The 27,994-nt window shown below is 39.5% G+C and overlaps 7 protein-coding genes across 8 annotated transcripts; 2 read left to right on the top strand and 5 right to left on the bottom strand.

Annotated features, from left to right (window-relative positions):
* Positions 1-58: 58 nt before the first annotated feature.
* Positions 59-1,730, bottom strand: LOC9304922 (transcription repressor MYB4). The gene is made up of 2 exons (XM_021016749.1): positions 927-1,730; positions 59-775 (listed from the first exon to the last, which is right to left on the bottom strand). Exons 1-2 carry the CDS (start codon positions 1,187-1,189, stop codon positions 190-192), a joined length of 849 nt encoding a protein of 282 aa, XP_020872408.1. The 5' UTR covers positions 1,190-1,730; the 3' UTR covers positions 59-189.
* Positions 1,731-6,706: 4,976 nt separating this feature from the next.
* LOC9302885 (E3 ubiquitin-protein ligase UPL3) lies at positions 6,707-15,426 on the top strand. 2 transcript variants are annotated; one of them, XR_002330826.1, is made up of 18 exons: positions 6,707-7,943; positions 8,159-8,269; positions 8,347-8,463; positions 8,555-8,725; positions 8,799-8,960; positions 9,276-9,512; positions 9,597-9,718; positions 9,792-11,205; positions 11,315-11,410; positions 11,714-13,258; positions 13,371-13,595; positions 13,679-13,783; positions 13,969-14,049; positions 14,135-14,203; positions 14,312-14,440; positions 14,729-14,848; positions 14,931-15,117; positions 15,200-15,424. XR_002330826.1 is itself a non-coding variant. In XM_002868803.2 (17 exons), the coding sequence occupies exons 1-17, from the start codon at positions 7,059-7,061 to the stop codon at positions 14,994-14,996; spliced, it is 5,655 nt and encodes a 1,884-aa protein (XP_002868849.1). In that variant the 5' UTR covers positions 6,707-7,058; the 3' UTR covers positions 14,997-15,426. The 2 variants fall into 2 exon arrangements, 1 of the variants encoding a protein (XP_002868849.1); XM_002868803.2 differs by having other exon boundaries at positions 14,931-15,426.
* Positions 15,265-18,852, bottom strand: LOC9302884 (protein STABILIZED1). Its single transcript, XM_021019903.1, is given in 3 exon segments — positions 15,265-17,037; positions 17,040-17,231; positions 17,234-18,852. Coding segments are annotated over 3 exon segments (2,832 nt in total). The 5' UTR covers positions 18,765-18,852; the 3' UTR covers positions 15,265-15,928.
* A 3-nt stretch (positions 18,853-18,855) lies between these two features.
* On the bottom strand, positions 18,856-21,663 carry LOC9302883 (beta-galactosidase 14). The gene is given in 16 exon segments (XM_021019912.1): positions 18,856-19,056; positions 19,058-19,242; positions 19,347-19,712; positions 19,776-19,847; positions 19,850-19,875; positions 19,878-19,961; positions 20,034-20,118; positions 20,181-20,246; positions 20,248-20,287; positions 20,356-20,396; positions 20,398-20,598; positions 20,679-20,702; positions 20,704-20,839; positions 20,900-21,012; positions 21,101-21,196; positions 21,272-21,663. Coding segments are annotated over 16 exon segments (1,818 nt in total). The 5' UTR covers positions 21,485-21,663; the 3' UTR covers positions 18,856-18,986.
* Positions 21,664-21,719: 56 nt separating this feature from the next.
* Positions 21,720-23,213, bottom strand: LOC9304921 (heavy metal-associated isoprenylated plant protein 26). Its single transcript, XM_021019911.1, has 2 exons — positions 22,898-23,213; positions 21,720-22,281 (listed from the first exon to the last, which is right to left on the bottom strand). Exons 1-2 carry the CDS (start codon positions 22,973-22,975, stop codon positions 21,898-21,900), a joined length of 462 nt encoding a protein of 153 aa, XP_020875570.1. The 5' UTR covers positions 22,976-23,213; the 3' UTR covers positions 21,720-21,897.
* A 72-nt stretch (positions 23,214-23,285) lies between these two features.
* LOC9302882 (probable CDP-diacylglycerol--inositol 3-phosphatidyltransferase 2) lies at positions 23,286-25,520 on the top strand. Its single transcript, XM_021019913.1, is given in 9 exon segments — positions 23,286-23,980; positions 24,080-24,164; positions 24,244-24,329; positions 24,482-24,530; positions 24,615-24,676; positions 24,764-24,882; positions 24,980-25,036; positions 25,128-25,226; positions 25,319-25,520. Coding segments are annotated over 9 exon segments (663 nt in total). The 5' UTR covers positions 23,286-23,937; the 3' UTR covers positions 25,382-25,520.
* On the bottom strand, positions 25,474-27,878 carry LOC9302881. Its single transcript, XM_021019907.1, has 4 exons — positions 27,418-27,878; positions 27,053-27,327; positions 26,510-26,956; positions 25,474-26,319 (listed from the first exon to the last, which is right to left on the bottom strand). Exons 1-4 carry the CDS (start codon positions 27,536-27,538, stop codon positions 25,606-25,608), a joined length of 1,557 nt encoding a protein of 518 aa, XP_020875566.1. The 5' UTR covers positions 27,539-27,878; the 3' UTR covers positions 25,474-25,605.
* Positions 27,879-27,994: the final 116 nt, after the last annotated feature.

The following is a 27,994-nucleotide window of genomic DNA, read 5'->3' as shown; positions in this document are numbered from 1 at the left end:
AATTTACCACCGATCGTCTAGATCCGGTATTTAATATTTCTTTTTGCAATGAAGTTGATTTGGATAAAATATTTTCTACATTTTAAAATTCATCAACAGTTAAATTTCTCATACAAGTTGAAGAAGATTTACTTTCAAATTATCTAGGCAAAAGTTTTGTACAGTTACGCCTAATTTTGACAATATTAATTATTTCATCTCCAAGCTTCTAAAACCCAAAAGAGAAGTGGTCTCTTTCTTTGCCAACCCTAAAAAATCAAATCCCTTGCTCAAGTCACTCCCCTTGCTGCTACCTCCAACTACATCGCATCTCATTCTTCCGCATCTGCACTCCATGCCGTTTATCATCCCTAAGCTGCACTTGAAACAACGAGGCGTTGTTGACTTTCCGTGTCCCACCAAGCCTCGACGACGATCAACATCATCAGGAAGACTGATTCTGAGCTCAAGATTCAAATCTGGGAACTTTTCTGCAACTGGGCACTCGTCTTTTTCCTCTTTGAACGTAAGCATTGAGATTTTCTCTGGAAAACTTATACTCTCATGGAACGTTTCGACCTTTGGAGCAGAAGTGAAGGAGATATTAATGGTGTTACTCGTAACTGGTTCTAGTTGTGTAGGTTTAGAATCTTGAGAAGCTGATGATTCTTGGATTGGTCTATGAGTCGTTGGATCAATCCCTCTGTTTATAAGCTTTCTTCGTATATGTGTGTTCCAGTAGTTCTTAATCTCGTTATCTGTTCTTCCCGGCAATCTCCCGGCAATAAGCGACCATCTATATATCAACAAAAAATAATATCATTTAGACATTGAAACTCCAAGATTTTCTTTTTTTTTTGTATATATTAAAAACGATACTATTTTTTTATTTTTTGTATAAACGTACGATACTAGTTAATTAAGCCCATAGAGAGTATAATACTCACTTGTTGCCAAGAAGGCTATGGAGCTTGATGATGAGCTCGTCTTCTTCCTCGGTGAAGTTTCCACGCTTAAGGTCAGGCCGGAGATAGTTGATCCACCGGAGACGGCAGCTTTTTCCACACCGAAGAAGTCCGGCGGCTTTGGGGAGAGATCTCCAGCAGCCTTCTCCATGAGCTTTAATGTAAGCTATGAGCCTCTCGTCCTCTTCTTTCGTCCATGCTCCTTTGTTTGTGTGAGCTTTCTCACAACACGGTGACCTTCCCATACTTTTTTTTTTTTTTTTTTTCTTTTCTTTCTTGTGGTTTAGATCTTATTTCTTGATGTGAATTGATACAAAATCTTATATATAGGCAGTATGATCAATTCTTCTTGTTATTATATATATATATATATTGAGGATTGGCTTTTAGTGAGGGTTTTGGCTAAAAGGGTATAAAGGGATTAAGTTGTTTTCTTGTGTAGTGGAAGAGGATTGAAGCATTTGGTGGGGCACTTGGATTTTGGGTTTGGTTGAAGGTTCAAAGCTTTGGTGTATAGTTTATATAGGGTTTTGACTTAAAGCTACACATGGATATACACATATATATATAGTTATATACAAAATTGCTTCTAGATGATAGAAAAGGAGAGAGAGAGAGAGTTGAACTTTTAATTGCTTCTAGATGTGAGTTGGTGGGATGGATTTGAATGAGTAGTGTATGGTGGGCTTTCGTTTTGGTACAATAAGTGAGAAGCTTGACATATATGGCATCATAGTCTTTTGAGAAAGCTATGACATTTTTTTTTTATTATCATGACAACAATTTTAATATTAATCGGTTAAAAATATATAATCAAATGAATTGCTCGTGTTTGTATATAATAGCAACTGTATATATATATATATATATATATAATCAAAAACTATTTAGCTACTTCTTTTATTTTATCTTCCCTTTTTACTTTGCAATATGTTGTTATTTTGTACAAATTATCAAGACATTAATCAATATATTACAATTCCACTGTGTATATTTATTGACAAATCGATCTTTTAACTTCAACTGATTTAGCACAACCAGTACATTTTGATTTCGTCTCTTATGTATCGCATGAGTTAAGTTTGTAATAAAATTATTTAATCGCCTGCAGATATTATAGGTCACAAATAAAAATTTGGTCTAACAAAGAAAGGGGATACTTGAAAGAAGAATTTGGTAGCAATAATGAAGAGGAGAGATAATTAAGTTGTGGAGGTAGGTGGTAAAGTTAATGAGTGTTTTTGGACAAGTGCAGGTCAACTATAAGCCCTCTGTGTTTTTTTGTACTGGTCAACAGTCTTTTCTCTAATATATAGACTGCACTGGATTAATTATTGCTTTTTTTTTAATCAATAATATATCTAGATCTTAACCCTAAGACCATATTTAAGGGGAAATTTTTGAGTGTATTTTTAGGATTTAAAAATAGGAAATAAGATGAACAGTGGTATAACAGTTCTAACTTATTCTGCAAATTGTTCTTCCTGAAAAACAGTTTTTATAATTTTAAGAACAGTTGTATCCACTATTCAACATTTTTATTATTTTAAAACCCTTAAGAACACATCAAGTGTTCTCCCCTTGCATATGCTCTAATACAATCACTTGCTAATTAAACAAAGCATTATCAAATAACTAATTATATGTGTGGGCTGGGTAACTTATATATGGTTTTCAAATATATCTCACCAAATGACAAGCACTTCATGTTTAAAATATTTGTGATGATGCTTGTGTTTCTTTAATATAATATTCCATCTAGTATAAAAACAATACCAACAAGAACCACCATGACAAATACATATAAATTATATACATATATGATAAACTATTTGAATAAAAGAATGTGCCTTCTAGAACCTTGACTTATAATGGTTTTCTCTATTTAACCAACTTCTCATTAACTTTTATTATTAGAGACTTGAAAACCAAGACTTAAGTAATTATAGGTAGTCTCTTAGAAATACTTTTTAGCAATATTTAAGTAATTTATTTGTAAAAGTTAATGTTAAGAGATAGTATTTTTGAGTTAAGATTTTTGTGTGATTAATGGTAGACTCTTAACATGTGGTTCTTAGAAGAAAAAAATATTAATATAAAAATAAAATTTATAATTATTGCAAATTAAAAAAATTAAAACATACATAAGATACAATTTATAACATAAATAACATAAAGCACAAATGTTTTAAACTTAATTTCTGGAATATTTTGTCCATATATACTCGACCAAATTATTCTTCAATTGTTGATGCATTCTTCATACGGTTAGTTTGCTAAGGATATTTTCTGATATTTCGGTTATTTTTTAGTATTTTTGGATATTTTTCGGTTATGTTCGAGTATTTTTACTATTTTTATATATTTTCAAGTATTTTTGATTATTTAGTCTATAAATAACTAATTATTTTGAAATGTATTTCGGGTATTTTCGGTTATTCGAAATATATCGGTTTGGTACCGATTTTGGTTCGGTTTATTTATCCATGCCTAATTTAACTTATCAACCACTCATACACGGACATGTGGCCGTCTCTTAGCTTCAGTTTTAGCTCTTAGCTAAGAAACGTTTCTTAACTATAAGTTTAATTTTTGAATTAAATTTAATCAATTAATATCTAAGATCTACCTAAGAATTTGCTAAGAGCTTACCTATAAAGATGCTCTAAGAGATTTTTTGGGACAATGTTAAACTTTCACTGGACGGAATATTATAACACTAATCGTATCTATTATGTATATATTTTTAGAATACAATAAAACTAATCATATATGTTGTAAGTTTGTAATTCGTATATATGTCAGAAAAATAGTTGAACAATAGAACACATAACAGTAGTATATGTAGGAGAATAATTAAATTGTAGTATCTACTGTCCATGTATGCTTACCCGTCGTATGCTAAACAAAAAGTTGAACTAAATTGTGAAATTTGGTAAGTTAGGTGGAAAATGTGAGAAGATACGAAAAAGAATAATGGTTTATTGAAAAAGATGGAAAAACGAAAAAGAGAGAGTAGTTGAATTTCAAGTTGTTTAATCTATTGGTAGACAATCACTCACCTCATGCATGATGATCGCTCTTCTAGAAGGTTAGGTTCTCAGCTAAAGGCCAAGATTCTTCAAATCATCAATAAAAGTTCAATTCATTTACATTTGAATCAAAATCTAACCCCAAATCACTTTTTCACATTCACTAGATACCCTAATTGTTTTATTTATTGCTCTTTCTTTTTTCTTACAACTAAATTAGAAGAGACAAATTCGTAGTATTGCATTATGAAAAACTAAATGCATAAATTAAACACTACTTCATGCAAAACGTTTTTTAACATCATGTGATAGTTATTCGAGAAATTGTTAAAAATGCCCCTTTTTCAATACCTCTTTTCAAAAATGCCCCATTTAAGAGTCCATTTTTAAGTTTGCCCTCTTTTAATTTTTAATGACCATTTTACCCTTATTTGAAACAAAATTAGGTCCACAAAATACAAAATATTTTTTGGCGGGAAAAGTGATCCCCCAATTTTCCCGCCAAAACACTTGTAAAAACCTTTAAAATACCTTGTAAAATTTTTTGGTAAAAATTTTTCCCGCCAAAAAATTTTCCCGCCAAAAATTTTTTTTTGCGGGAAAAGTTATTCCGCAATTTTTTTGGCGAAATTTTTTTGGCGGGAAAATTTTTGGCGGGAAAAATTTACAAGGTATTTTAAAGGTTTTACAGAGTATTTACAAGTGTTTTGTAAAGTTTTACAATGTATTTTAAAAGCGTTTTACAAGGTACTTATAAGGTTTTATAAAGTATTTACAAATGGTAAAACCTTATAATAAACTGGGAAAATCTTATAATTTGTATAACCTTATAGAATAGCTTGTATAATCTTATGATATTTTATAAATACCTTATAAATAGAAGGTAAAACCATTTAAAATACTTTGTAACACCTTATAAATACCTTGTAAATAGCCTTTAAAATACCTTGTAAATTTTTCCCGCCAAAAATTTTCCCGCCAAAAATTTAACGCCAAAAAAATTGCGGAATCACTTTTCCCGCAAAAAAAAATTTTTGGCGGGAAAATTTTTTGGCGGGAAAAAATTTTACGGGAAAATTTTACAAGGTATTTTAAAGGTTTTTACAAGTGTTTTTGGCGGGAAAAATTGTGGGATCACTTTTCCCGCCAAAAATATTTTGTATTTTGTGAACCTAATTTTGTTATATTTCCTTATATATTTGTAATATCTTTTATTAAAAGAAGGGTAATTTAGTCATTTTGTACATAAAAAGGGGTATTTTTAAAAATGGACAGCCAAAGGGGGCATTTTTGAAAAGGGGTATTGAAAAAGGGGCATTTTTGTGAGTCTCCCTAGTTATTCAGGTAAATTATTCTTTCTGTTGTTGGCTACTAATGGGATTGTAAATGACGTAAAGGAAATAGTTATGCGCTATACTATATATAAAAAATTTATGTGTCACAAATATAACAAATAAGCGATATCAAAATGTACTAATTAATTTGTCAATTTCTTGAAGTAAGTATAAGATAAGAAAAAAGAGTAGAATAATTATATTATTCAGGTTGCTGCCAAAAAAATAATATATATATATTTATTTATTTAGGTCCGTATGCGGTTGGGGACGTGGGTTTTGGTTCACCTTCCACTTTAATGTTATTTATTTTAATTATAGATTCGTTTGATACAATTTAATTTCAATTTTGCGTGTTAAGATGCAAGAATTAAGATTATACCTTGACCTCAAGGTAAAAATATATTTGACTGACGACCAAAGAATAAGTTTAGTTTCCCATAACAGTTGTGATAAACTGATAAGAGTCTTTAATTTCAGCAGAGTAAGAGTACGATACTACCATGATTTGTTTCCCTTACGAGACGTGAAATAAGGTGGATGGTTTGGTTGGTGACGGTGGAAGAATAATTATATACATAACTTGTCACACAACACCACAAATATATCTACTAATATATAGAGTGGAATATCATAGGGATAGAGAGGTCCATATCCACCAAGTGTAAATAAGTGTGAAGGTATTTAATTGTGCTTTTTTTTTTTTTTTCTTTAGTTAGAGATTTTTTTTCACTTCTTTGCCGAGCAATTTTACTATTTGTTACATTTCTTTTTCCTGCTAATTGGTAAATACAACGTTTGATCGAAACCACTATTGTGGAAAAAGAGATACTATAACAATACGATAAGCCAAATTAACCGAATCTTGAGTTTAACGAGTAAACTAAATTTGGTACGATATGTTATGTGTTCTATTGTTCAGAGTGACGAAGATGTTACTCCTCAAAAGATCGATAGAGATTAACATTTTTGTTTGCTTGAGAAACCTTAAATAACAATTTGTTTTTTTTGAAAAGATGTACGAGTACGACTAGTAAATTGTGAATTGAGAGTTAAAAAAATAAGAAAGTGAAGATCTCTACAATTAATGGGCCTATGCAAGCCTTGCAGAGAACGATCTACAACAGATGGACGGGCCGGGCCTTTAAACAACGGTGACAATATAATTTTATTCTAATTACAGATAGACCCTCAAGTTTTGTGTGATATTTATAAAAAAGGTAAGATACGAAACGGCATCGTATAAGGGTGGGCTTGATGGAGTCAGTGAACGAAACACACGTAGCCCGATCGCCGTGTCAGTCACTTGTTGTGGTAAGGCGAGAAGAGGAAACGGTACCGTATTCGTCACCGTCGTCGTCTCTCGCTTCTTATTTTTAATATATTTATATTGTATCTCTCTCTCTCTCTCTTCTTCTCTATTCCATCATCACTCGACGGACTCTCTCGATTTAGGGTTTTCTTCTTCTCCCAATCTCTCTTTTCATCGTCTCTGCCAAATTGGATCCTCCTTCTTCCCCCCTCTCTCTTCCTAATCCCTTTGTTGATTCCCGATTCGTTAGATTCGCATCATGCTTTCTCAATAGCTTCTGGGTTTGAGGTTCTTCTTCTTTGGGATTCCGCTGGCTAATTAGGGTTTCGTACGAGTTTCAATTGGATCCCTTTGTTATCAGAGTGAGATGCGAGCGAGTGTCCGATCAGAATCTTTCTGATCGAGCGAATCCGAAACTCGGGGTTTCTTCCTTTGTATGGAAACTCGGAGCCGCAAGCGGGCGGAGGCGACCTCAGCTGCCCCATCTTCTTCTCCTTCTTCACCTCCCTCTGCCTCTGCTGGTCCCACCACCCGCAGCAAACGCGCTCGTCTTTCTTCTTCTTCCTCACTTGCCCCTTCCTCCACCACCCGCTCTCGTTCTTCTCGCTCTGCCGCCGCCACTGCTCCAGCTCCCATGGACACCTCCACCGACTCTTCTTCTGGATTTCGCCGAGGCGGTCGTGGTAACAGGGGAAACACCGATAACACCAACTCTGACAAGGGTAAGGAGAAGGAACATGACGTTAGGATTAGGGAGAGAGAAAGAGAAAGAGACCGAGCCAGAGAACAACTCAATATGGATGCCGCTGCTGCCGCTGCTAGGAGCGCTGACGAGGATGACGACAATGACAGTGAGGATGGCAACGGCGGATTCATGCATCCTAACATGAGCTCTGCCAGCAGTGCTTTACAAGGCTTGCTCAGGAAGCTTGGAGCTGGATTGGATGACTTGCTTCCTTCTTCCGGTATCGGCTCTGCTTCATCTTCCCACTTGAATGGAAGGATGAAGAAGATTCTCTCTGGCTTGCGCTCTGAAGGAGAAGAGGGAAAGCAGGTCGAGGCTTTAACCCAGCTCTGTGAGATGCTATCCATTGGAACCGAAGACTCGCTAAGCACCTTCTCTGTTGATTCCTTCGTGCCAGTTCTTGTGGGTCTACTTAACCATGAAAGCAATCCCGACATTATGCTTCTTGCAGCCAGGGCTCTTACCCATCTATGTGATGTCTTGCCGTCTTCTTGTGCTGCTGTTGTACATTACGGGGCAGTTTCGTGCTTAGTAGCTAGATTGCTAACCATTGAATACATGGACTTGGCGGAGCAGGTTGGCTATCCTACCAAGACTTCAACTTTTTTCTGAAATTTCTAATTACATATCATCTGGTCAAATCCTCGATGCTTCAGCTGCTTTTTTTCTTAAAATAAATATCACTTTGAATTACAACTCAGCCAATTGCTACACATCCAATATTTTACTTTCTTTCAAGGATCAAACTTGAAATGTGATTCGTATTTATATATATATGTGTTTTACAACAGTCTCTGCAAGCTCTCAAAAAGATATCTCAGGAGCACCCAACTGCCTGTTTGCGAGCTGGCGCTCTTATGGCTGTGCTCTCGTATCTGGATTTCTTCTCCACTGGTGTTCAGGTGGGTAAATTTGTAACTTCTCTTTTATGCTACATTTACTCGTGTATCTAATGCACATATTGCTTGGCTTCTTGTAGCGCGTAGCACTATCTACTGCTGCAAACATGTGTAAGAAACTGCCTTCGGATGCATCTGATTATGTTATGGAAGCTGTACCATTGCTGACAAACCTACTTCAGTATCATGATGCAAAGGTAATTGACCTACCTTCTGTTATAATATGGTACTACTATCTAGTTCTGCTCTTACCCCCGTCTCCTCCATAATCTGTTCCTATGATGGCAGGTTTTGGAATATGCTTCTATATGTCTGACTCGGATTGCTGAAGCATTTGCACCGTATCCTGAGAAATTAGATGAATTATGTAACCATGGCTTGGTGACGCAAGCTGCGTCTCTTATTTCCACGAGCAATTCAGGAGGTGGGCAAGCATCTCTTAGTGTGTCAACATACACGGTAAGCGTAACACCTTTCTTGTTTTCTATCTCTCCTTATACACAAGATGACAATTTCACCGTATTGTGCACAGGGGTTAATCCGATTACTTTCTACCTGTGCGAGTGGGTCACCTCTTGGATTCAGGACATTACTTCTTCTTGGTATTAGTAGCATTCTTAAGGATATTCTGTTGGGTTCTGGGGTCTCTGCTAATACGTCTGTATCCCCAGCACTGAGCCGGCCTGCAGATCAGGTACTGATTTTACTTGTTGATACCACAATTACTTTTTTTCTGTTCAATACCTGACTGAAATAACAGTAGCTTAAATTTAGGGTACATTCTCTATTTCGGGTTTAGTTTCCTAGTTGTTTTTGTATTACCAAGTTTTACTTAGGTGTTTGTATAGTGGATTGATCACAGTCTATATACAGGTTTTATGATCTGTACTTATGTTGGAGCAGATAACTTAATACTCTTATGCCTGTTTTCTGCTCTTATATTAGATATAGTGTTTTTTATCTCATGGTCTCTAATTCTGGAATTTATAACTTTCGCTTTATATCTTAGATTTTTGAGATAGTCAACCTAGCGAATGAGCTACTCCCTCCATTGCCAGAAGGAGTTATCTCTCTTCCTACTAGCACAAACGCTTTTGTGAAAGGTTCATGCCAAAAGAAATCTTGTCCAAGTACTTCAGGAAAACAAGAAGATGCTCTAAAAATTTCACCAAGAGAAAAATTACTTGGTGATCAACCTGAACTTCTGCAGCAATTTGGATTGGATCTTCTTCCAGTTTTAGTGCAGGTAACTTTTCTCTGCATTGGCTACAAGATAATGCTCATACTACCTGCTGTTTTGTCTAACTATTCTTGTTTTCATTTCCAACAGATCTATGGTTCTAGTGTCAATGGTACTATTCGCCATAAATGTCTCTCAGTCATCGGAAAGTTGATGTATTTCAGCAGTTCAGAGATGATTCAATCTCTAATTGGTGACACAAATATTTCGAGGTATGCTGTTTATGATATAAATTATGTTTGACACGACAGTTTGTGCAACTTCTTACATTTTTTTCCTATGTAGCTTCTTGGCTGGTGTCTTGGCATGGAAAGACCCACAGGTCTTGGTTCCTGCTCTACAAGTTGCAGAGATATTGATGGAAAAGCTTCCTGAAACATTCTCGAAAGTGTTTGTGAGGGAAGGGGTGGTCCATGCTGTAGATCAACTTGTCTTGGTTGGTAAATCTTCTCACGCCTCACCTACTGATAAGGACAATGACTGTGTGCCCGGATCTGCACGATCTAGGCGTTATAGACGGCGAAGTAGTAATGCCAATTCCGATGGAAACCAGTCGGAAGAGCCTAAGAATTCTGCGTCCCTTAACATAGGTGCAAACCATAATTCCCTGGATACTCCTACAGCTAGCTTCATGCTAAAGGAAACAGTTAGTTCCTGTGCCAAAGCATTCAAAGACAAGTACTTCCCGTCTGATGGTGGGGATCTTGATGTTGGAGTTACAGATGATCTCTTACATCTGAAGAATCTTTGCACAAAGCTAACTGCTGGTATAGATGATCATAAAGTGAAAGGGAAGGGAAAATCTAAAGCCTCTGGGCCATGCCTTGGCGATTTCTCTGCTAGCAAGGAAGAGTACTTGATTGGTGTCATTTCTGAGATACTTGGCGAGCTAAGTAAAGGGGATGGTGTCTCAACTTTTGAGTTTATTGGCAGTGGTGTGGTTGCAGCATTTCTTAACTATTTTTCTTGTGGATACTTTTCCAAAGAGAAGATCTCCGAACTTATATTGCCCAAACTTCGCCAGGAGGGACTCAGAAGGTTCAAAGCTTTTCTAGAAGTCGCTCTTCCTTTTGATGGTAATGAGGGAAAGGTCCCTCCTATGACAGTTCTGATTCAGAAACTTCAAAATGCTTTATCGTCACTGGAACGCTTTCCAGTTGTCCTTAGCCATCCCTCAAGGTCACTAAGTGGAAGTGCTCGGCTCTCCTCTGGATTGAGTGCTTTGGCACATCCTTTAAAGTTGCGATTATGCCGTGCACCTGGAGAGAAAACACTACGTGATTACTCCTCCAATATTGTACTTATAGATCCATTGGCAAGCATAGCAGCGGTGGAGGAATTTCTGTGGCCCCGAGTTCAACGCAGTGAATCTGCTCTGAAGCCGGCAGCGCCTGCTGGAAATACAGAGCCAGGCACGTTACCTAGCGGTGTTGGTGTTTCATCACCTTCTTCGTCAACTCCAGCTTCCACCACTCGGCGTCATTCTTCTAGATCTCGATCGGCAATTAACATAGGTGATACCTCAAAGAAAGATCCTGTGCCTGAGAAAGGTACCAGCTCATCGAAAGGAAAAGGTAAAGGCGTTATGAAACCGGCTCAGGCGGATAAGGGGCCTCAAACAAGGAGCAGTGCTCAAAAGAGAGCTGTCCTTGACAAAGATACTCAAATGAAACCAGCTAGCGGAGACTCCAGTTCTGAGGCATGTTACAGTGCTAAGCTTTTGATTACATAAATGTTTTACTGCGTTACATCATGATGTTGTGGTGTGATCTGCTTATTCAACACAATCTTCCTTGTATGCCTTGCAGGATGAGGAATTGGATATATCCCCAGTCGACATTGATGATGCCTTGGTGATTGAAGAGGATGACATTTCTGATGATGAAGATGATGATAATGAAGATGTAAGTCGTCCTTTGGTTTTTTCCCAGTACGTACATTATATTCCGTGGTTGTCGTTTTTGCTAACACCATAAAAGATATTGCATTTGGCAATAAAGCTTGACAGCTTCATATTTTCGGATTATCTTGCCTTGTTAAGTCCTTTTTTGTTGTTAAGTCGAGCTCATTTGGAACCTTTTCTTTTTAGCTTACGCCCCTATTTCTCATATTTATCTCGCTGCTATCAATAACTTTGGCTTTGTACCTTACATGTGGTCTTGATTTTCTTTCAATACCTTCACAATCATGTATACTTTCATTTCCAGGTTTTGGATGACAGTCTTCCCATGTGCACGCCTGATAAAGTGCATGATGTGAAATTGGCGGACTCAGTGGATGATGATGGTCTAGCAACCAGTGGCCGACAAATGAATCCAGCTTCTGGAGGCACTAGTGGAGCAGCAGCAGCACGGGGATCTGATTCTACTGATACTGGCATTGGGAATTCTTATGGTTCTAGGGGTGCACTCTCCTTTGCTGCTGCAGCGATGGCTGGGCTTGGAGCTGCCAGTGGTAGAGGTATCAGGGGAAGTAGGGACTTGCATGGACGTACCCTAAATCGAAGTTCAGATGAGCCCTCTAAGTTGATATTTACTGCCGGAGGAAAGCAACTTAGTAGGCATTTGACGATTTATCAGGCTGTACAGCGACAACTTATGCTAGATGAAGATGATGATGACAGGTTTGGTGGCAGTGATCTAATCTCAAGTGATGGAAGCAGATTCAATGATATTTACACCATCATGTACCAGAGGCCAGACAGCCAAGTGAATAGGTTGTCTGTTGGTGGAGCAAGTTCTACTACACCGTCAAAATCCACGAAATCTGCTACTACTACCAATTCCAGTGTAGAATCTCAATCACATAGGGCATCTCTTTTGGATAGTATCTTACAAGGGGAGCTTCCATGCGACCTTGAGAAGTCGAATTCTACATATAATGTTCTGGCACTGTTACGTGTATTAGAGGGTTTAAATCAGCTTTGCCCTCGTTTAAGAGCCCAAACTCTTTCCGATCGTTTTGCAGAGGGTAAAATTACAAGTCTAGATGATCTGAGTACAACTGCTGCTAAAATTCCTCATGAAGAATTCGTCAATAGCAAACTTACACCCAAATTAGCTCGACAAATCCAGGATGCGCTTGCTTTGTGCAGTGGAAGTCTTCCCTCTTGGTGCTACCAATTGACTAGAGCATGCCCATTTCTGTTCCCGTTTCAAACCCGGAGACAGTATTTCTACTCAACTGCTTTTGGGTTGTCTCGTGCATTGAATCGTTTGCAGCAGCAGCAAGGTGCTGACGGCAGTGGGTCTACAAATGAACGAGAGATGAGAATAGGGAGATTGCAGCGCCAGAAAGTCCGTGTATCCCGAAATAGGATACTAGATTCTGCTGCGAAAGTTATGGAGATGTATTCTAGCCAGAAAGCTGTTCTTGAAGTAGAATATTTTGGTGAAGTTGGTACTGGTCTAGGCCCTACCCTTGAGTTTTACACACTTTTAAGCCATGATCTGCAAAAGGTTTCCCTAGGGATGTGGAGATCGAGTTCTGGTGACAAGGTATCTATGCAAATTGATAGAGATGAGATTGAAGATGGAAAATCATCTGCAGCTAACATAGATATAGTTCTGGCACCACTTGGGTTGTTTCCTCGACCTTGGCCCTCAACAGCTGACATATCTGAAGGTGGTCAGTTTCATAAAGTCATTGAATATTTCCGCCTTTTAGGCCGTGTGATGGCCAAAGCACTTCAAGATGGACGGCTATTGGATGTCCCATTGAGTACTGCGTTTTATAAACTTATTCTTGGTCAAGTGAGTTTTTTACTAGAAGTGTTTGTTTAGCTAAAAGTGAAATAGTGGTTTCTACTTTTTCACTTCTGTTGGCCTTTGCTAATAAGTTCGTCCTCTTTTCTTGACTAAGCAGGAGCTTGATTTGCATGATATTGTATTATTTGACGCTGAACTTGGCAAGACCTTGCAAGAGCTACGTGTTCTTGTTGCCCGCAAGCACTATCTGGAGGCAGTTGGTGGTGACAATAGCAGCACGGTTTCTGATTTATGTTTACGTGGATCCCGAATAGAAGATCTCTGCTTGGACTTCACGCTACCTGGCTATCCTGAGTACATTCTGAGATCAGGAGATGAAATTGTACTGTCTTAGCTTACACCCCACCTCTTACTATTCTTTTAGAACTTGTCCATGATTGCTGATGACGTGCTGTTCTGTTACAGGTTGATATTACTAATCTTGAGGAGTATATATCCCTTGTCGTTGATGCTACTGTGAAGAGAGGAGTCACTAGGCAGATCGAAGCCTTCAGATCTGGATTCAATCAGGTTAACAGTCTTGCAGACTTTATGCGTTATCTCTTTCTTTGTCTATTGCCTTTGGCTTCTAAACATAATATAGAGAATTTTGTAGATTACAGACTTCCGTTTTTTCTGTTTTTTAGTCTGACCTTAAACTTTTACGTCCATTTGTATCCTTACAAAACCTTTCTGTTTCTGCACATAATTATCAGGTGTTTGACATAACATCTCTACAAATATTCACCCCTTCTGAGCTGGACTACTTGCTGTGTGGTCGTAGAGAGTTGTGGGAGGTGAATTTTTAACTTTTCAGTTTCCCATAATCAAGAGACTTTGGATGTAATATAATATCATTTCTAAAACCTTCTTTTCTTGCAGGTGGAGACTCTTGCTGAACATATCAAATTTGATCACGGGTACACTGCCAAAAGTCCGGCAATCATTAACGTAAGTTACTTTTCTCCATCCATCAAGTTGTTAGAAATCATATTACCATTCCTTTTGCTTCTGAAGTGTTGATTCGTTTCTGATTCTGCTATTCACCCCACCATGTAGTTACTGGAGATCATGGGAGAACTTACAGCAGATCAGCAGAGGGCTTTCTGCCAATTTGTAACTGGAGCTCCTAGGCTTCCTCCTGGTGGCTTAGCTGTTCTGAACCCAAAGCTCACGATTGTGAGAAAGGTAAAAAAAAAAACCAACCTTATTACGAGTCAAACCTTATTACGAGTCATTTTTGTAATTTAGGCAACCGGCCCCAAGTCATGTTAAAATTTTGCCACCAAGCATATGTCACCAGGCATCTATGTGTGGGCAAGGGCTTTTGCTCATTTTTTCTATGAGCAGACACGTATTGTGGTGTTTGTTTGCATTGGCAAGAGTTATTCAGATGATATATGTCTTACTGTCGTGAAGTTGTTAATTATTGGTTTTGCATGGGATTCTAAAATTGCTTCGCTGTGGCTGGTGCAGCACTCATCGACCTCAAGTGCAGCAACCAACGGAGCAGGGGCTTCGGAGACAGCAGATGATGATTTGCCCAGTGTCATGACTTGCGCAAACTACCTTAAACTCCCTCCTTATTCTACAAAGGTGCGTCATGTCTCTTTTTCTATTCTTCTTGAGTCCATAATAGTGTGGGTGAGCCTGAGGAGTTTGTATGTTATTGAAACAGGAAATAATGTACAAGAAACTGCTCTACGCCATCAACGAAGGGCAAGGATCGTTTGACCTCTCATAAGCAACAGATGGCTCTGTTTCCTTCCCGCCTCCTTGTACATTACATTGGAAGACTGGTTTTGATTTCTCTGCTTTTTTGGGTTTTTATGATCTGACAAAGCCGAAGATACCCCAAAATCCAGGTGACTGCTGTTGTTCTCCAGGAGACTTTGTAATGGAGGGGATATAAGTTTGTGACTTGTGATGTAAATTTTGTCTTTGCAGGCTCTGCAGAAGGCGCCGCCATTATTGTGTAGATAAAGAAAGATGATAGGCTTATCTTTTTTACTTTCTTCGTTTTTTAGATTCTCCCTATGTAAAAGATCCGATCATTTCATTTGGTCGGTCGAAACTATGGAAACTCAAGTTCGATCCGTATCAGAAAACTAGAATATGGTCGGCACTTTGAATATGTTTAACTATGAGTTACAGAAAGTTTAGCTTCATTTATATAAGCTCTCTCATTACATAACAGAAAGTTGTGAAAAGACTGGAATAACATTTTTATTTATTTATTAGTATCTATTTGTGAAATAATTTAATACTAAAAATAAAATTATGAAATTTTAGAATTGTGTTTATGAAATTTCGTTTATTCATCAGAGGCCTACCTAATGTATCTTATCTATGTTAAAGGAAACAATTGTACCCAAAGCTCTTAAAATTCTTCTTCGACTATTCAACTTGTTGGTTTGGTTTTGGCGTTAAGGAAACACAAAAGCCGCAATTAAGTTCACCAATCTTTCTTCTCCTGAAGAAGCTTTGTAATAGCTAACCATAACACTGCAGAAACTCACCAAGGTGACTGAAAATTCTACATATTTCCATCTGGCGAATAAGACTCCATCTATCTACCAAATCAATTTCTCAAGCAAACATCATCAAGGGTTAAAAATCTGAGCCTGAAAAAGATAAAATAACAAGTAAGATTGCCAAAACAAAATGGACATAAGCTTAGAGTTTGTTACGCTCTTCCCTTGTCAATGCAACCACCACTCTCTTCAAGATGACTTCAACAGGCTGGTGGGCATTCTCCAACGCTTTGGATATGGCTTGCCACTTCTCACCGTGCTTTGGCTCAGACGCCACACATTTGGTCAGCACCTCCTTCTGCTTCTCCTCAGAGCCATGTTCAAGTTCAAATTTGTAGTACAAGGCCCAGAAATCTCCATTATCTGGGTCGACGTTCACGGTCCGTTGAAACCACAATCTGGCTTTATCCACCTTCCTATCTTGCCAGGAGATCTTGGCGACCATTGCAGTGACATGCGCCGCCTCCTTCTTCACACACTTCTTCAGAGCATCATCAATCTTCGTTTGCGGGAGCAGACATGGCGGTGCCATCTCGATGTCAGCAGCCAAGAGAAGACCACTTTTGGGAGACTCTTGCAGGGCCTTTGACATCAAGCGCTCTGCTTCTCTCTTGTTGCCATGTCTAATTTCAACACGAACAGCAGCTAGCCATAGCTCATCCGCCTTAGGGTTTTTCTTCCTGGCCAGAGTGAGAACTACACGAGCTTTGTTGAGCCCATTCACTTTCTCTTCAATATCAGCGAGCGAGAGCCACAATGGTGTGCACTCGGGACAGTGCCTCAAACCAGATGTGTAAGCTTTCTTGGCCTGTTCCAGATGCCTAAACCTTTCCCCAAGCTGCCCAAGCATCAACCAAAGCTTGAAGAATGCTGGGAATTTCTTCACGCCTTCTTCAAGCAATCTCCTCTCCTCCTCTACGTTGCCTAGTTCCCTCTCAACAATGGCTGATTTCATCCACACCCTCCCAGTAGTTCCTCTTTCCCTTGCTTTTGCGAGAATCATCCTCGCCCTCTCCACCTCCCTGCTCTCAAACTCTAGCTTAAAAGCAGCAAGCCAGATTTCCTCGGAGTTTGGAACTGCGGCATGAGCCTCTTGTAGAATGCCACGGGCTGCTGGAACATCTCCAGCAAGCCACTTCTCCTTGGCACACATGAGCCAGAGAACCTCAGCCTGAGGGAGGTATGTCACAGCCTTACGCAACACGGCATCAAGAGACTCCATACTACCATGACTCTTCTCTAACTGCGCAGCCAGATACTTTTCTTAGTAAAGAACACGGTAAGAGCATGTGCGTATATTGCTCTTGCAGTCTCGATGGAACCCCTCTTCTTGCACTCCTCTGCATCAGCAACCCAAGTTTTCTTTCTATCCTCTTCATCGACTTCAAAACCAATAATGATCTTAATAATTGCCTGGCAGGTTGTTACATACCCGGCTCTCTCAGAGACCTCCACTTTTCCCGGTCAATGACAACCTCTTCTCTCTGCAGAGCATTTATACCCTTCTCAATGATCTTTCCAACCTTAGTAGTATTCCCATTATCTTCCTCTAGCTTAGCAGCGGTGATCCAAATCCCCCGCTCCTTGGGGAGCTTCTCTCTCGCTCTGTTCAACACTTTCTTTGTGTTTTCGTATGTTTCAAGCCTCGCAAGCGCCATCCATAGCTCCGGATGCAGAGGGCAGCATTCCACAGCTCTGTGAAGCAAAACCACTGCATCTTCTTTATTAGCCATGTCCTTAACAGTCTTCCATAGCCTAACCGAGTCTGGAATATGCTCCAGTCCTTTTCTCAACACCCTACTCTTGTTATCCTCATCATGTTCCAACTTTGCAGCCTCCAACCATAGCTTCACCGAGTTGGGTATTTGCTTAACTCCCATTGCAATCACCGCCTTGGCATCCTCCGGTGTGGCCAGCATACAAGCCTCAACCCAAACATCCTCATGTTTTGGGCACTCATTGCATCCCTTCTGAATCTGAGTTCTAGCGGCTTTTATTTTACCAGCCCTCTCCTCGAGTCTCGCAGCAGCAATCCAGCCATTGGGATTCTTGGGATTCGACTGTGTAATACTCTTTAATAAGGGTCTAGCTCTATTAATATGAAAAATGTCTGCATCGTTGGTGAGTTCCTTATTCTTAAGGTCAGTTAAGTAGCCTTTAGGATCCACAACAGTTTGCCCTGAAAGAGAATCTGATAACCTCTCAAGCTTCAGAGACAACAGAAAACCTCTTCCCTCACCGACTGAAGTCAAGTCTATCCATGGCGTCTCCGATCCACCAGCGGCTCTGCTATTTGGGCCTAAGGCCGAGACGATCCCTTTTTCCTGCAAAAGCGTGTCAGGAACAGGCACAAAGCTCTCAAACCTCTTCTTCTTGCTCCGATGCGAGTAATTCCCAATCTCTGGAATACTATCCCATTCATCCTCAGACAAAGTATGCAACTTTCTCTTCAGATCCACAAACTGCTCAGAAACTTTAGGGTTGGAGGCTCTGTAATTCTCGATGTCTCTTCTGTCTTTCCTCCTCCTATCAATGGCGTCAGCCTCTTTGTCTTCGTCATCACACTCGGCATTAGCGAACAATCCCGCATCATTCCCTTCAAAGTCATCAAACTTGTGATTCACGTCATCGCCATCAGCACGAGCAGGACCAATATCGGAGCGGGTAGTAAACCCTGTAGCCCCACGACCCAAACCAGCGACATAGTTTGAATTGAAGAGGGGCTGAGGCGGAGCCGCTCCACCGATTAGAGGGACATGAACAAGTACCGTAGACAAAGGGCCAAAACCTAGATCCGATAACAGGGCAGGATCGGAGGAATCAAGACTAGGGTTGCGGAGACAGAGCGAGTAACGAAGGAGAGGTTGAGGAAGATGAGTGCGTTGATGGACCAATTGTTCGAAGGCGGAGATGGTGGTTGCACTAGGGTTCACATTGATCGACATGGTCTTCACGTTTGGAATCGAGAGGAACACCATCTTCGATTCGTGGATTTGCTTACGAGATCAAACGAAACCCTAACTCACGATCCTTGAGCTTAATATAGAGACCAAAGAAATCAAACTATAATGGGTAAAAGCATTCTTTCCACAAGCTATGTATATATAATTAATTCATTGAACAAAACATAACAAAAACCACATGCTATAAATTACTAAATAATTCTTTCTAATAAAAAAAGATTGATTAAGACTCAAATATTACATATCTTGATTTTTCTTCTCCTTATCCTTTGCATCTTTGCTCTCTTTGTCGTCTTCGTCGTCATCTGTCTTCGTCATCATCTTCCTCTTCCTCCTCGTCATTATCTTCTTTCTTCTTCTTCTCATCTAGTTCTCCTTCTTTCTTCTCACACTTGATCTGCACTGCCAATGTCTTCACTATCTCCGGACACCCTTTGTCCCCAAAAGTCTCTCTCGCTACTACTATCGAACAATGATTCTCCCCCAAACACTCCTGTAACAGGAGTCCTGTCCTGTTCCGTAAATTAACACAAAATCTATCAACTATATATACAAATAACTCATTATAACTAAGATTCTTCAATCATCACAAATTACCTTCTCCACCACCTCCTTTGACTTAGATGCAGAGCACTTCCCCATTGTGAAGTTCCCACAAGTTCCTGTCGGATCTCCGAAGCTGGCAAATTCTACTGCCACCATCTGTTTCTCCGGTGGACACTTCATCACTGCCTTTAGCCTCATATCTTTGCTTCTCGAAGCTATCTTTGGCCGTTCTCTCTTCCACGATTTCACCGATACTGGGTAATCCTCCCCGACATAACTACAGATTGTGTCTCTATTCACCAACACGAAGTCAATAGCCTCTAACTTCACCCCTGGTTCTTCCTCGAGAATCACCAACATGTTCTTCTTCTTCTCCTCCTTCATGAAAGATCTTGGTATATGGTACCTGTCCACCATCTATAGATGAGTTTAGTCTCAAATCAGTTTCTTGTCCTGCAAGTCATATTTCTAAAAACCTACTCCGTTTGAGTTGGCTCTCCGAGTTAAGCTCCGGTTTTCCAAAACCGGATAAGGTATTATTTGGTTTATGGAACCTCGGTGTCGGGACCAAGTTTCTGGGGTGACCCCAAAAAAGTGCCTTCTTACACAATCTAAGTGCTCTGTGCACACGTTTCAGGTGACCGTATTTTGGTGCTTTCTCCATACCTAAAAACTAACCAAAAACTTGTGATTACGATCCAAAGCGGGAATGGTTTAACTTTTGGGGTCTGGATCTACCGTATTCGTCAAGTGGCGCATCGTCATAGTAACGAGTGGTAACGAAATGAGCAGACGTGCGTCCGAAGTTTGTTCCACCATGGTACTGTACACAAACAGAGCTCAAAACATGTGAACATGATACATATAAGCATGGTTTAACCCTACCATGTAGTAGTTGACATGAGATCCGTTCTTAGAGAAGTATCTAGCGACCGAGAATGCAATATCTTCTGACTGTTCTATGAGTTGGAGGATCCCCAAAAACTCGAAACCTAAGAATAAAAGAAACCAAGGTAAGATTGTAGTTTGTGATGATGAGAGTTTGATGTGTGGAGCATACTGAGTAGTCCAGTTCTCGGTCCATAAGGACGGCTTATCGATCGTGTCTGTTTGGTCCCGGGAAAGTATCTCCGCAATGCCTTCCATTACAAGCATTAATAAGATTGTCAGAAGCATTGTTTTGTTTGCACATTACCCAGGGGATTCCCAGTTTCATTGACTCCACCAAATTCGCTGCCCATTTTATATATCTCTCACCATTCTCCTTGTAGGCTAGCTGAACCGCGTTGCACTCATTCTCTATCTGCCATTTATTTGTGTATGCTTAGAGATTTCAATGTTTCTGCTTTCACAAGATGGGTGATGAATGTGTAGTATATGTACCTGTCCCAAGATGATGGGACCTCCTTTGTGAAGCTAGAAGCTTCTCTTCTTTCATCATTCCAAGTATTTTCCTCACATATCTCTCTGTGTGTTCCTTGAAAGGTTCATTATCTGTACGAAAGTAAACCTCTGGGACCTCGCGTAGCCAGTAAGGCAACCCTCTGAAATATGAATTTAGTTAGCATCTATACATGAATTCTTTTGGTTTGAATATTTCGTACCCGTGGTTCCATTCGGCTTGGATAAAGGGTCCGAGTCTGAGAGTGACATAGAGACCTTTCTCCTGGATTAGTTTGATGAATGTCACCAAGTCAAATCTCCCCTTGAAATCATACTGAGCCCCCCAATAAATAGATATACCATATATTTAAGGCAGCAGGAAAAAAAAAGGAATTAGTTTAAGAGAACCTAAAAGTTGATACCTTGCGATGTTCAGGCTCATGCACATTCCAGAAAACATAAGTTTGGATGGTGTTAAGTCCCCCAATTCTAGCTTTGTCAATGATACTGGGCCACATCTGCAACAAAACCAGATCCATCAAGTGAAATCATCTTTTTTTGATTGGGTAATAAAACAGAGTAAATCTGCTTACGTCAGGTGTGCTTCGAGGGTAATGAACAGAAACAGAGAAAAGAAGCTCTCTTTTTCCATTTATGATCAACGAAGTTCCGTCGTATGTTACTCCTTTCTTCTTTTTCTCATCATTGTCATCATCAACTTCTCCTCCCCCATGGCCATGGCTTGCCTTGGAACAGAGCGAAACTACAAGTAGAATCGCTATCAAGTATCGTGTTCTTGACTTCATTCTAACTCTACTTGATTTCTCATCGATCAATACTTTCACTCGTGAATATTGCCACTTGTATTATATTGTTCCCCTGTTTTATGGATTTCCAAGGTCAAAGAAGGAAGCTCGGAATCTTTGTCTCAACTTTTCTCTCTATTTTAGTTTAGTGGTTCTCTTAACTACAACTTGATCCGCATTTGAAGCCTTGTTCACAATTGCAAACCATAGATGAAACTAATTTGGATAGAGATAATTCATGATCAACATTATTAGTCTTTGGAAGAAAAGGAAAAACAAAATATTACAATCATAAAGAGTGTGACGAATACAGAGAACAAGGCACTAAAAAGCAAAACAAGAAACCTACCATTATGGTATTAATATACAAAACAAGACGCCAATATTAATCCATATCAAATGTGAAACAGTCATCACATGACCACACAAGCCGCCGGGTTCTCGTCGCTAAATGCAGTAGTGTAGCGGACCTCAGTGGAGCTAGCACGAGCCAGCTGCGACACTCCAGGGTCGTCGGCTCTTCGGACATAACCGGAGGGTGCCTTCTTGTCGTAGACACCGGCAGCGTAAGGATGAGCGACCACGTCGTAGGGCACATATGGCCAGAGCTCGACTTTCTTGCCGGTCCTGTGAGCCATTCGAGCCAGCACCTTGTTGGGATCGACGTAGCCGACCACAGTGACTTTTGAGGCTTTGGGCTCCAACGTCACAGAAGACACACCCTTCATGCCTTCCACAGAACGCCGCACTTTCCGCTCGCAACCTTCGCAGTCCATTTTCACTTTGATCTCCACCGTCTATCCTCATCAAACCAGTCGACAGAAAACGACAAAAATTAACCTACTTTAAAAATATCTACTTTAAGAAGAACAATAAATGTGACGTGAGACTTTAGTCATCATTAGTGAGTTCACGTGGTTTCCCCGGGAATTAATGATTTTGTATAGTATTTGTAAATTCTGACAGCGAAGAGAATACAAATCCCGGTGTAAAATCTAACAGATGGCTGTATCAACTTGTTTTTCAGATTAAAAGAATCTATTTGGTCGGCGTTAGGACCATTATTAACTCAAAACAAAAACCGCATCAAATAAAATCCCACTTAAATCATGTAACAGTTGAATATACTTCAGATACCAAAAGTGGAAGAGAAAACGGAGAAAAACAAAAAAAAAAAAAGGATCTCTGGTAAGAAAGCACACAAAACAAGTCAAAAGCATGAACAGCCTCTCTATTTATGGAACTAATATACGAGATCTACTATGTAACAACACTCAAACTTTCCTTGTAGTCATCGAATATAGTTTCTACTAGACCAATCTAGATTTGAACTAATCTTGTGTTTTTGAAAATCAAGATCTAAAATATCATCTGAGAATCTGCTAAGATAACAAAAGAAAGAAGAAAGTGTACCTGCAACTGTTTGCGCTTTTTCATTTTGTGACTATGAGAGCAGTCAAACATTTCAGAGACATGATCAAGAACACCCATTTCTTCTTCTTTTTATTCCCAAAAAAAAAAAAGAAAAACCTGAAGAACCCAGGAGAGTTAAAAACTTTCTTTAGGAGGAGGAGAGAGTAGAGTAGAGTAGAGAGAGAACTCAGTTAAATCTGAAAATAAGAGGGCAAAAAGGAAAGTGGAGGTGTAAAGAAGTAAATGATGAATTGGAAGAATATATATACAGTATAAAAATTTATAAGACATTAAATAAATATCTAATTAAAATGAATGATGATGGGTAACCTTTCTCTTCTGGCCCCAGCAGTTTCCTCTCGATTCTTCTCTTCTTGCTAACGGTTTCCCTATTTCTTTGTTTTTTTTTTCTTATTACGGATTGGCTTAAAACAGATTCCATGAAGGAAAAAAGAAAAAGAAGTTGTAATTTGTAAGATAAAAAAAAAATAATTAAAAATTCTTACAATGAAATTACGTATTGATGATGACTGTCACTGAGACTGATCTTGGGACAAGAGTCGTGCGTTAGATTTTCTGCTGCATTAACTTTTTTTTTTTTTTTTTTTTCAATAATTAAATTATAAATATATGTGGAATGGGAAACAGAGGAGTTATTGTTTTGGGATAATCTCGATGATGATGGCTCGCAAAGTCACACCGACGTACGTACCGACCTTGACCAGTCTTTGTTTATTAAGCTTACTCCTTGGGCTAGGCTTTCTAATGGATCTTTCTAAGGCCTACTTGGCAATAATCTACAAACGACTTTTTAAAAAAATCATTTAAATTTGGATATGCAAGACTTGCAAGTACTAATCTGAATCTGGCTGGACCCATGAGATTCGAACTTCAAATATCCGAAAATTCTTTGTGAGCTTCCAACAACAAGTCTCGGCAGCGGATCTCGTGAAGGTGTAGGTGCCATCTTTCATCTTTGTTTTCTTGGGGAACATATTGCCAAAGTGAACTCTCTGTCTCTCTCTCTCTCCCTCTCTCTAATGGCGACGCTCTCAGTCTACCTCTACATTCCCAATATCGTTGGTCGGTTTTTTGCTACTTCCTTTCCTTTCTTGTGTGTGTGTGTGTGTTTTAATTTTAAACCATATGAGATTAGTGTTGTTATTACATGCAAAATGGCAGGGTACATAATAGTTCTCTTGAACTGCATTGCCTTCTCTGTGTGCTTCTCCAACAAGACACTCTTCTCGCTCTTGTACTTTTTCAGGTGGCTTCATTCCCTACCTCATCTTCTTCTCCTTTCTTCATCTTATGCTAGTCTGTCTTTAACCAATGTGGTTTTCCAGTTTTTGTTGTGATGCTGTCGATGGATGGTGCGCTCGTAAATTCAACCAAGGTTCTCTTCTTTTTTAGCTCAACCAACTCATTATTGTTCCTCTACTTTGATCAAGATTGTGAAACTTCAACCACAGTTTATTGTTGTTCTACAACTCTTTTCTTCTTCTTCCGCTACATATACACCAGAGAGTCCACCTGCTTTTTCTTTTTAACACTTTTTTCATAATTTGGGGTCTGCTCATTGTTACAGAGTCAGCACTGCCTGTCTTCTCGTGATTCTCTCCCAGATATACAGGTCTCAACTTCTTTGTACTGACATCTCCCTTGATGGACTTGTCTCATTTTTTATTTAGTCTTGGACTTTCACACTTATAAACAGGCCTAGCTTGGTTTTCCTGTCATTGCTCGCTCTAGATTTCGCTAGTCACTGGCTCCAAATGTACAGGTACTCTTTGTTGCAACATAAACTCTTCATTCAACTTCTCAGAATTATTGTTCTTGGACTACCAGGAATTTAATACTTGATTCACTCTACATTTCTATCAGGGAAGGCCAGCCACAAGGATGTGAAAGATAGCACGAGCTGGCTCTTTAGACTCTACTATGGAAACCGGATGTTCATGGGTTATTGCTGTGTTTCCTGCGAGGTTATTGGATCATTGTTATCTGAGCTATTTAACTTTTTCTATGCATTTCTATTGGTAGATATTGTTGTAAACACAGAGTTCTCTCAAATGACTACAGGTTCTTTATATAATCCTTCTTCTCATAGCAAAGAACCAAACCGAAAACTTGATGAACGTGAGCTTCTCTTCTATTCTCTTCGCCTTTCATCTCTTTAGCTTTTCCTACTGCTCTAATATTCAGGGTTCCAAATGTTTTCAAACTTCAGGTGGTAGTGAAATCATTGATGCAGATTTCACCGCTCTCTTTACTCTTGGCTTTGAGCATCTTTGGTTGGTCGATCAAGCAGATCATCAATGTGATTCAGGTAAGTCTGATTCACAACTATTCAATCCCTCAAATAGACTAGGCATCTCTAGTTCTTATCGGTATTTTTTCTTCTGTGGTCGCGTGTGTCAGATGAAAACGGCTGCAGATGTTTGTGTCCTGTATGACATAGAGAAACAGCATAAGAAGCCTTGACGTTATGTGCCCATGAATCGTGTTTAACTCTTTTGTTTCATGTTGTGTACATACGGATCCATCTTGTTTAGTGGTGGATGTAGATAAAACTCTTGTCTTTGAATCCATTCGCTATTTTCAGAAATTTCATGTCTTCTAAGTTCTTAAGCACATCATGTTTTGATTGCGACCATAAAATCCTATCTCTGCTAGCTAGAAAAACCAAAATAAAAGCATAAGGTTGGTCAAAATACGTTCTCCAACAGAGATTCCCCCTCAAATTTTTCCACCTTGGAGCTCAGAAACGCCAAGCGTTTCTCCAAACGCGCTCGCTTCATCTCCAGTTCTCCCAAACGCCCTGTCATTTCCATGACTCCTTTACGGAAGTCCTTCGCCTCCTTCTCCTTCAATCTCACCTCCTCCTGTATCTTCTCCATTTCTTCTCTTTCAAACAGCATATCCCGCTCACCCGCTTCCTTCTCCACCACCGTTGTCTCGTGTCCATCATAGTGGTTGGCCGCTTCAAGAATCTCGTTCAGGATCTCCCTGAGCCAACCAGCTCTGATTTTAACCGACTCTGCGTCTGTAACAACAGATAGCATTTCCAAGACCCGAGTCTCCTTCAATTCCTTCAGTGGGGTCGATTGGAGTTCAAGAACCACTGCGGCTAGCGATTCAAGCGAGTAAGATTTTGTGGGCAGCGACTGAAGTTTGGAACCGGATGCTATGTCACCATGCTTGTCTAGGATTTTCTGCAGAGTGGCCGAGACGCTGGCTCTGACCTTGTACCTTCCTACATAGACATACGACTCTGGAATCATTGACTCCATTTCCTCCCCTGTTTCGTAGATCTTTAACACTTTCATGCATTCGATCTCAGATAGAGTAAAGCTCTGGCATTTGTCAGGCAGCTCTGGTGGCTCATTTGATTGTTGGTCTAGTGATTTTTGGTGAAGCATCTGCAAGAGAGATAAAAGAAAATTTCTTTTGATTATTTGAGCAACACTTCTTGATAAACAGAGAGCCATCCAAGAATGGAAAGTTATTGTTGTTGATGCTCTCAGATTCGCCCAGTTGATCAAACTCTTGATGTTTCTTCGGTACAGATTAAGATAAATGAAAGATGCTATAGCAGAGAGAGACCAGTACCGTAATGGATCTCGATGTCGGATTTTTTCGAGGGGACAAAAGAATTTCGGGATAGAGTAGAATGCATTTGTCTTGGTCTTTAGTGTACACCGAATCCGCTTTATTACCATGGTATTTTGATGCTTGAGCAGCATAATGATAGTTACCACCGATGTTGAAGGATGTCGGTTGAGTTTGGGGGATCTGAGGCCGAGTTTCAACTTTCTGAGGTGATTTGAGGCCAGCACTTTCAAGGGATCTGTGTTGTACCGGCTGAGTTTGTGGGATCCTAGGCCTGGGTGGTTCAAGGTAACTTCCTCTAGGTTCTGGAGTCTTTGACCGTGGTCCTTGGTTTCTTGTCCTGTGTTCTGAAGTCCTTGGCCTAGTATCAGGGCTTAGAGGCGTCTTAAGCCGAGTCTTAGATAACATTTCATCATGAATTGGAGTTTCACCTTCAAGGTGATCAATCTTCACAGGGAAAGAAGAGCCAAAATAAACACCCAAAAAGATGTGCACTTAACAAAGTTTATAGCTAACACTGACTGACCGAGAATGAATGCTCACCGTTGATGCGAAAGAATCGTTTTTGCAATACACAGCGAAAGAAGGCGACATGGGGAGCCAATTGATTCCTGAGGCAGTTTCGTTCCCATGTAAAAGAGAACGTGGTGTGGGCAAGTTTGCATTGAAAGAGTCATCGGAGGAAGAGAAGGAGAGAGAGTCGTCTGATTCAAGCATTCTCTTTCCGTAATAACTCGGAAGTGGCGATCTGTTTCCCGCAATAACACGAGCCGGACTGGTAGGAGGCGTTTCCTTGCTACAAGCTGGTTTACCAAAGCCTTAGACAAAAGAAAAAGTTGGACAGTTTGTTTAATCTATATAACAAGTAGAATCATCTTGAAATGCAATAGAAATGAGAAACTTCTTACCAAACCGTTTCTTTTCCTTTTTGGGGACATCTCCAGAGCTTATTCTCTTGAAACACTGATCATTGCACTCATGGTAGGGATTTGCTGAGTTGGGACAATCATGATGTACTTTTCCAGACATGCCACTTCGCTCTCAGAGACTCGGAGATCTAAATTTAGAACCTGACTAACAAAGAAGCGTCTCTCTCTGGTAAGATCCTCCACACCAACAAAGTGGAGAAATTCTTATAAAAAAGGGAGGGTTTACGCTAACAGGGAAGAAGCAAAGAAGTTTACAACAAAAGAAAGGAGTCAAACGTTTCAGAGGAAAAGGGAAGGAAATGAAGAGATGGATGAATAGGTCTGAGAAGACGACACAAAATTGATTAGGATTCACGAAATGAAGAAATTTCAGAAGTAAAGAACAAGTTGTTGAAGTCGAGGCTGCAAGTTTTGTTGGTTTGCAATGCAAATTATACAAGAGAGAGAGAGAGAGAGAGAGTATTGCTTTTCTTCTTTTGTAGAGAGAAGACTTACTAGTATAACAACAAGTGTTGACCACCAGGTCAATCAGGTTATGGTCTTGAAATTAATTTGC

The sequence above is a fragment of the Arabidopsis lyrata genome (genome assembly GCF_000004255.2).
Source record: "Arabidopsis lyrata subsp. lyrata unplaced genomic scaffold ARALYscaffold_7, whole genome shotgun sequence".
Classification (NCBI taxonomy): Eukaryota; Viridiplantae; Streptophyta; class Magnoliopsida; order Brassicales; family Brassicaceae; genus Arabidopsis; species Arabidopsis lyrata.
Note: the sequence above shows the minus strand (reverse complement) of the source record. Positions and strands in the feature narration are given on the sequence as shown.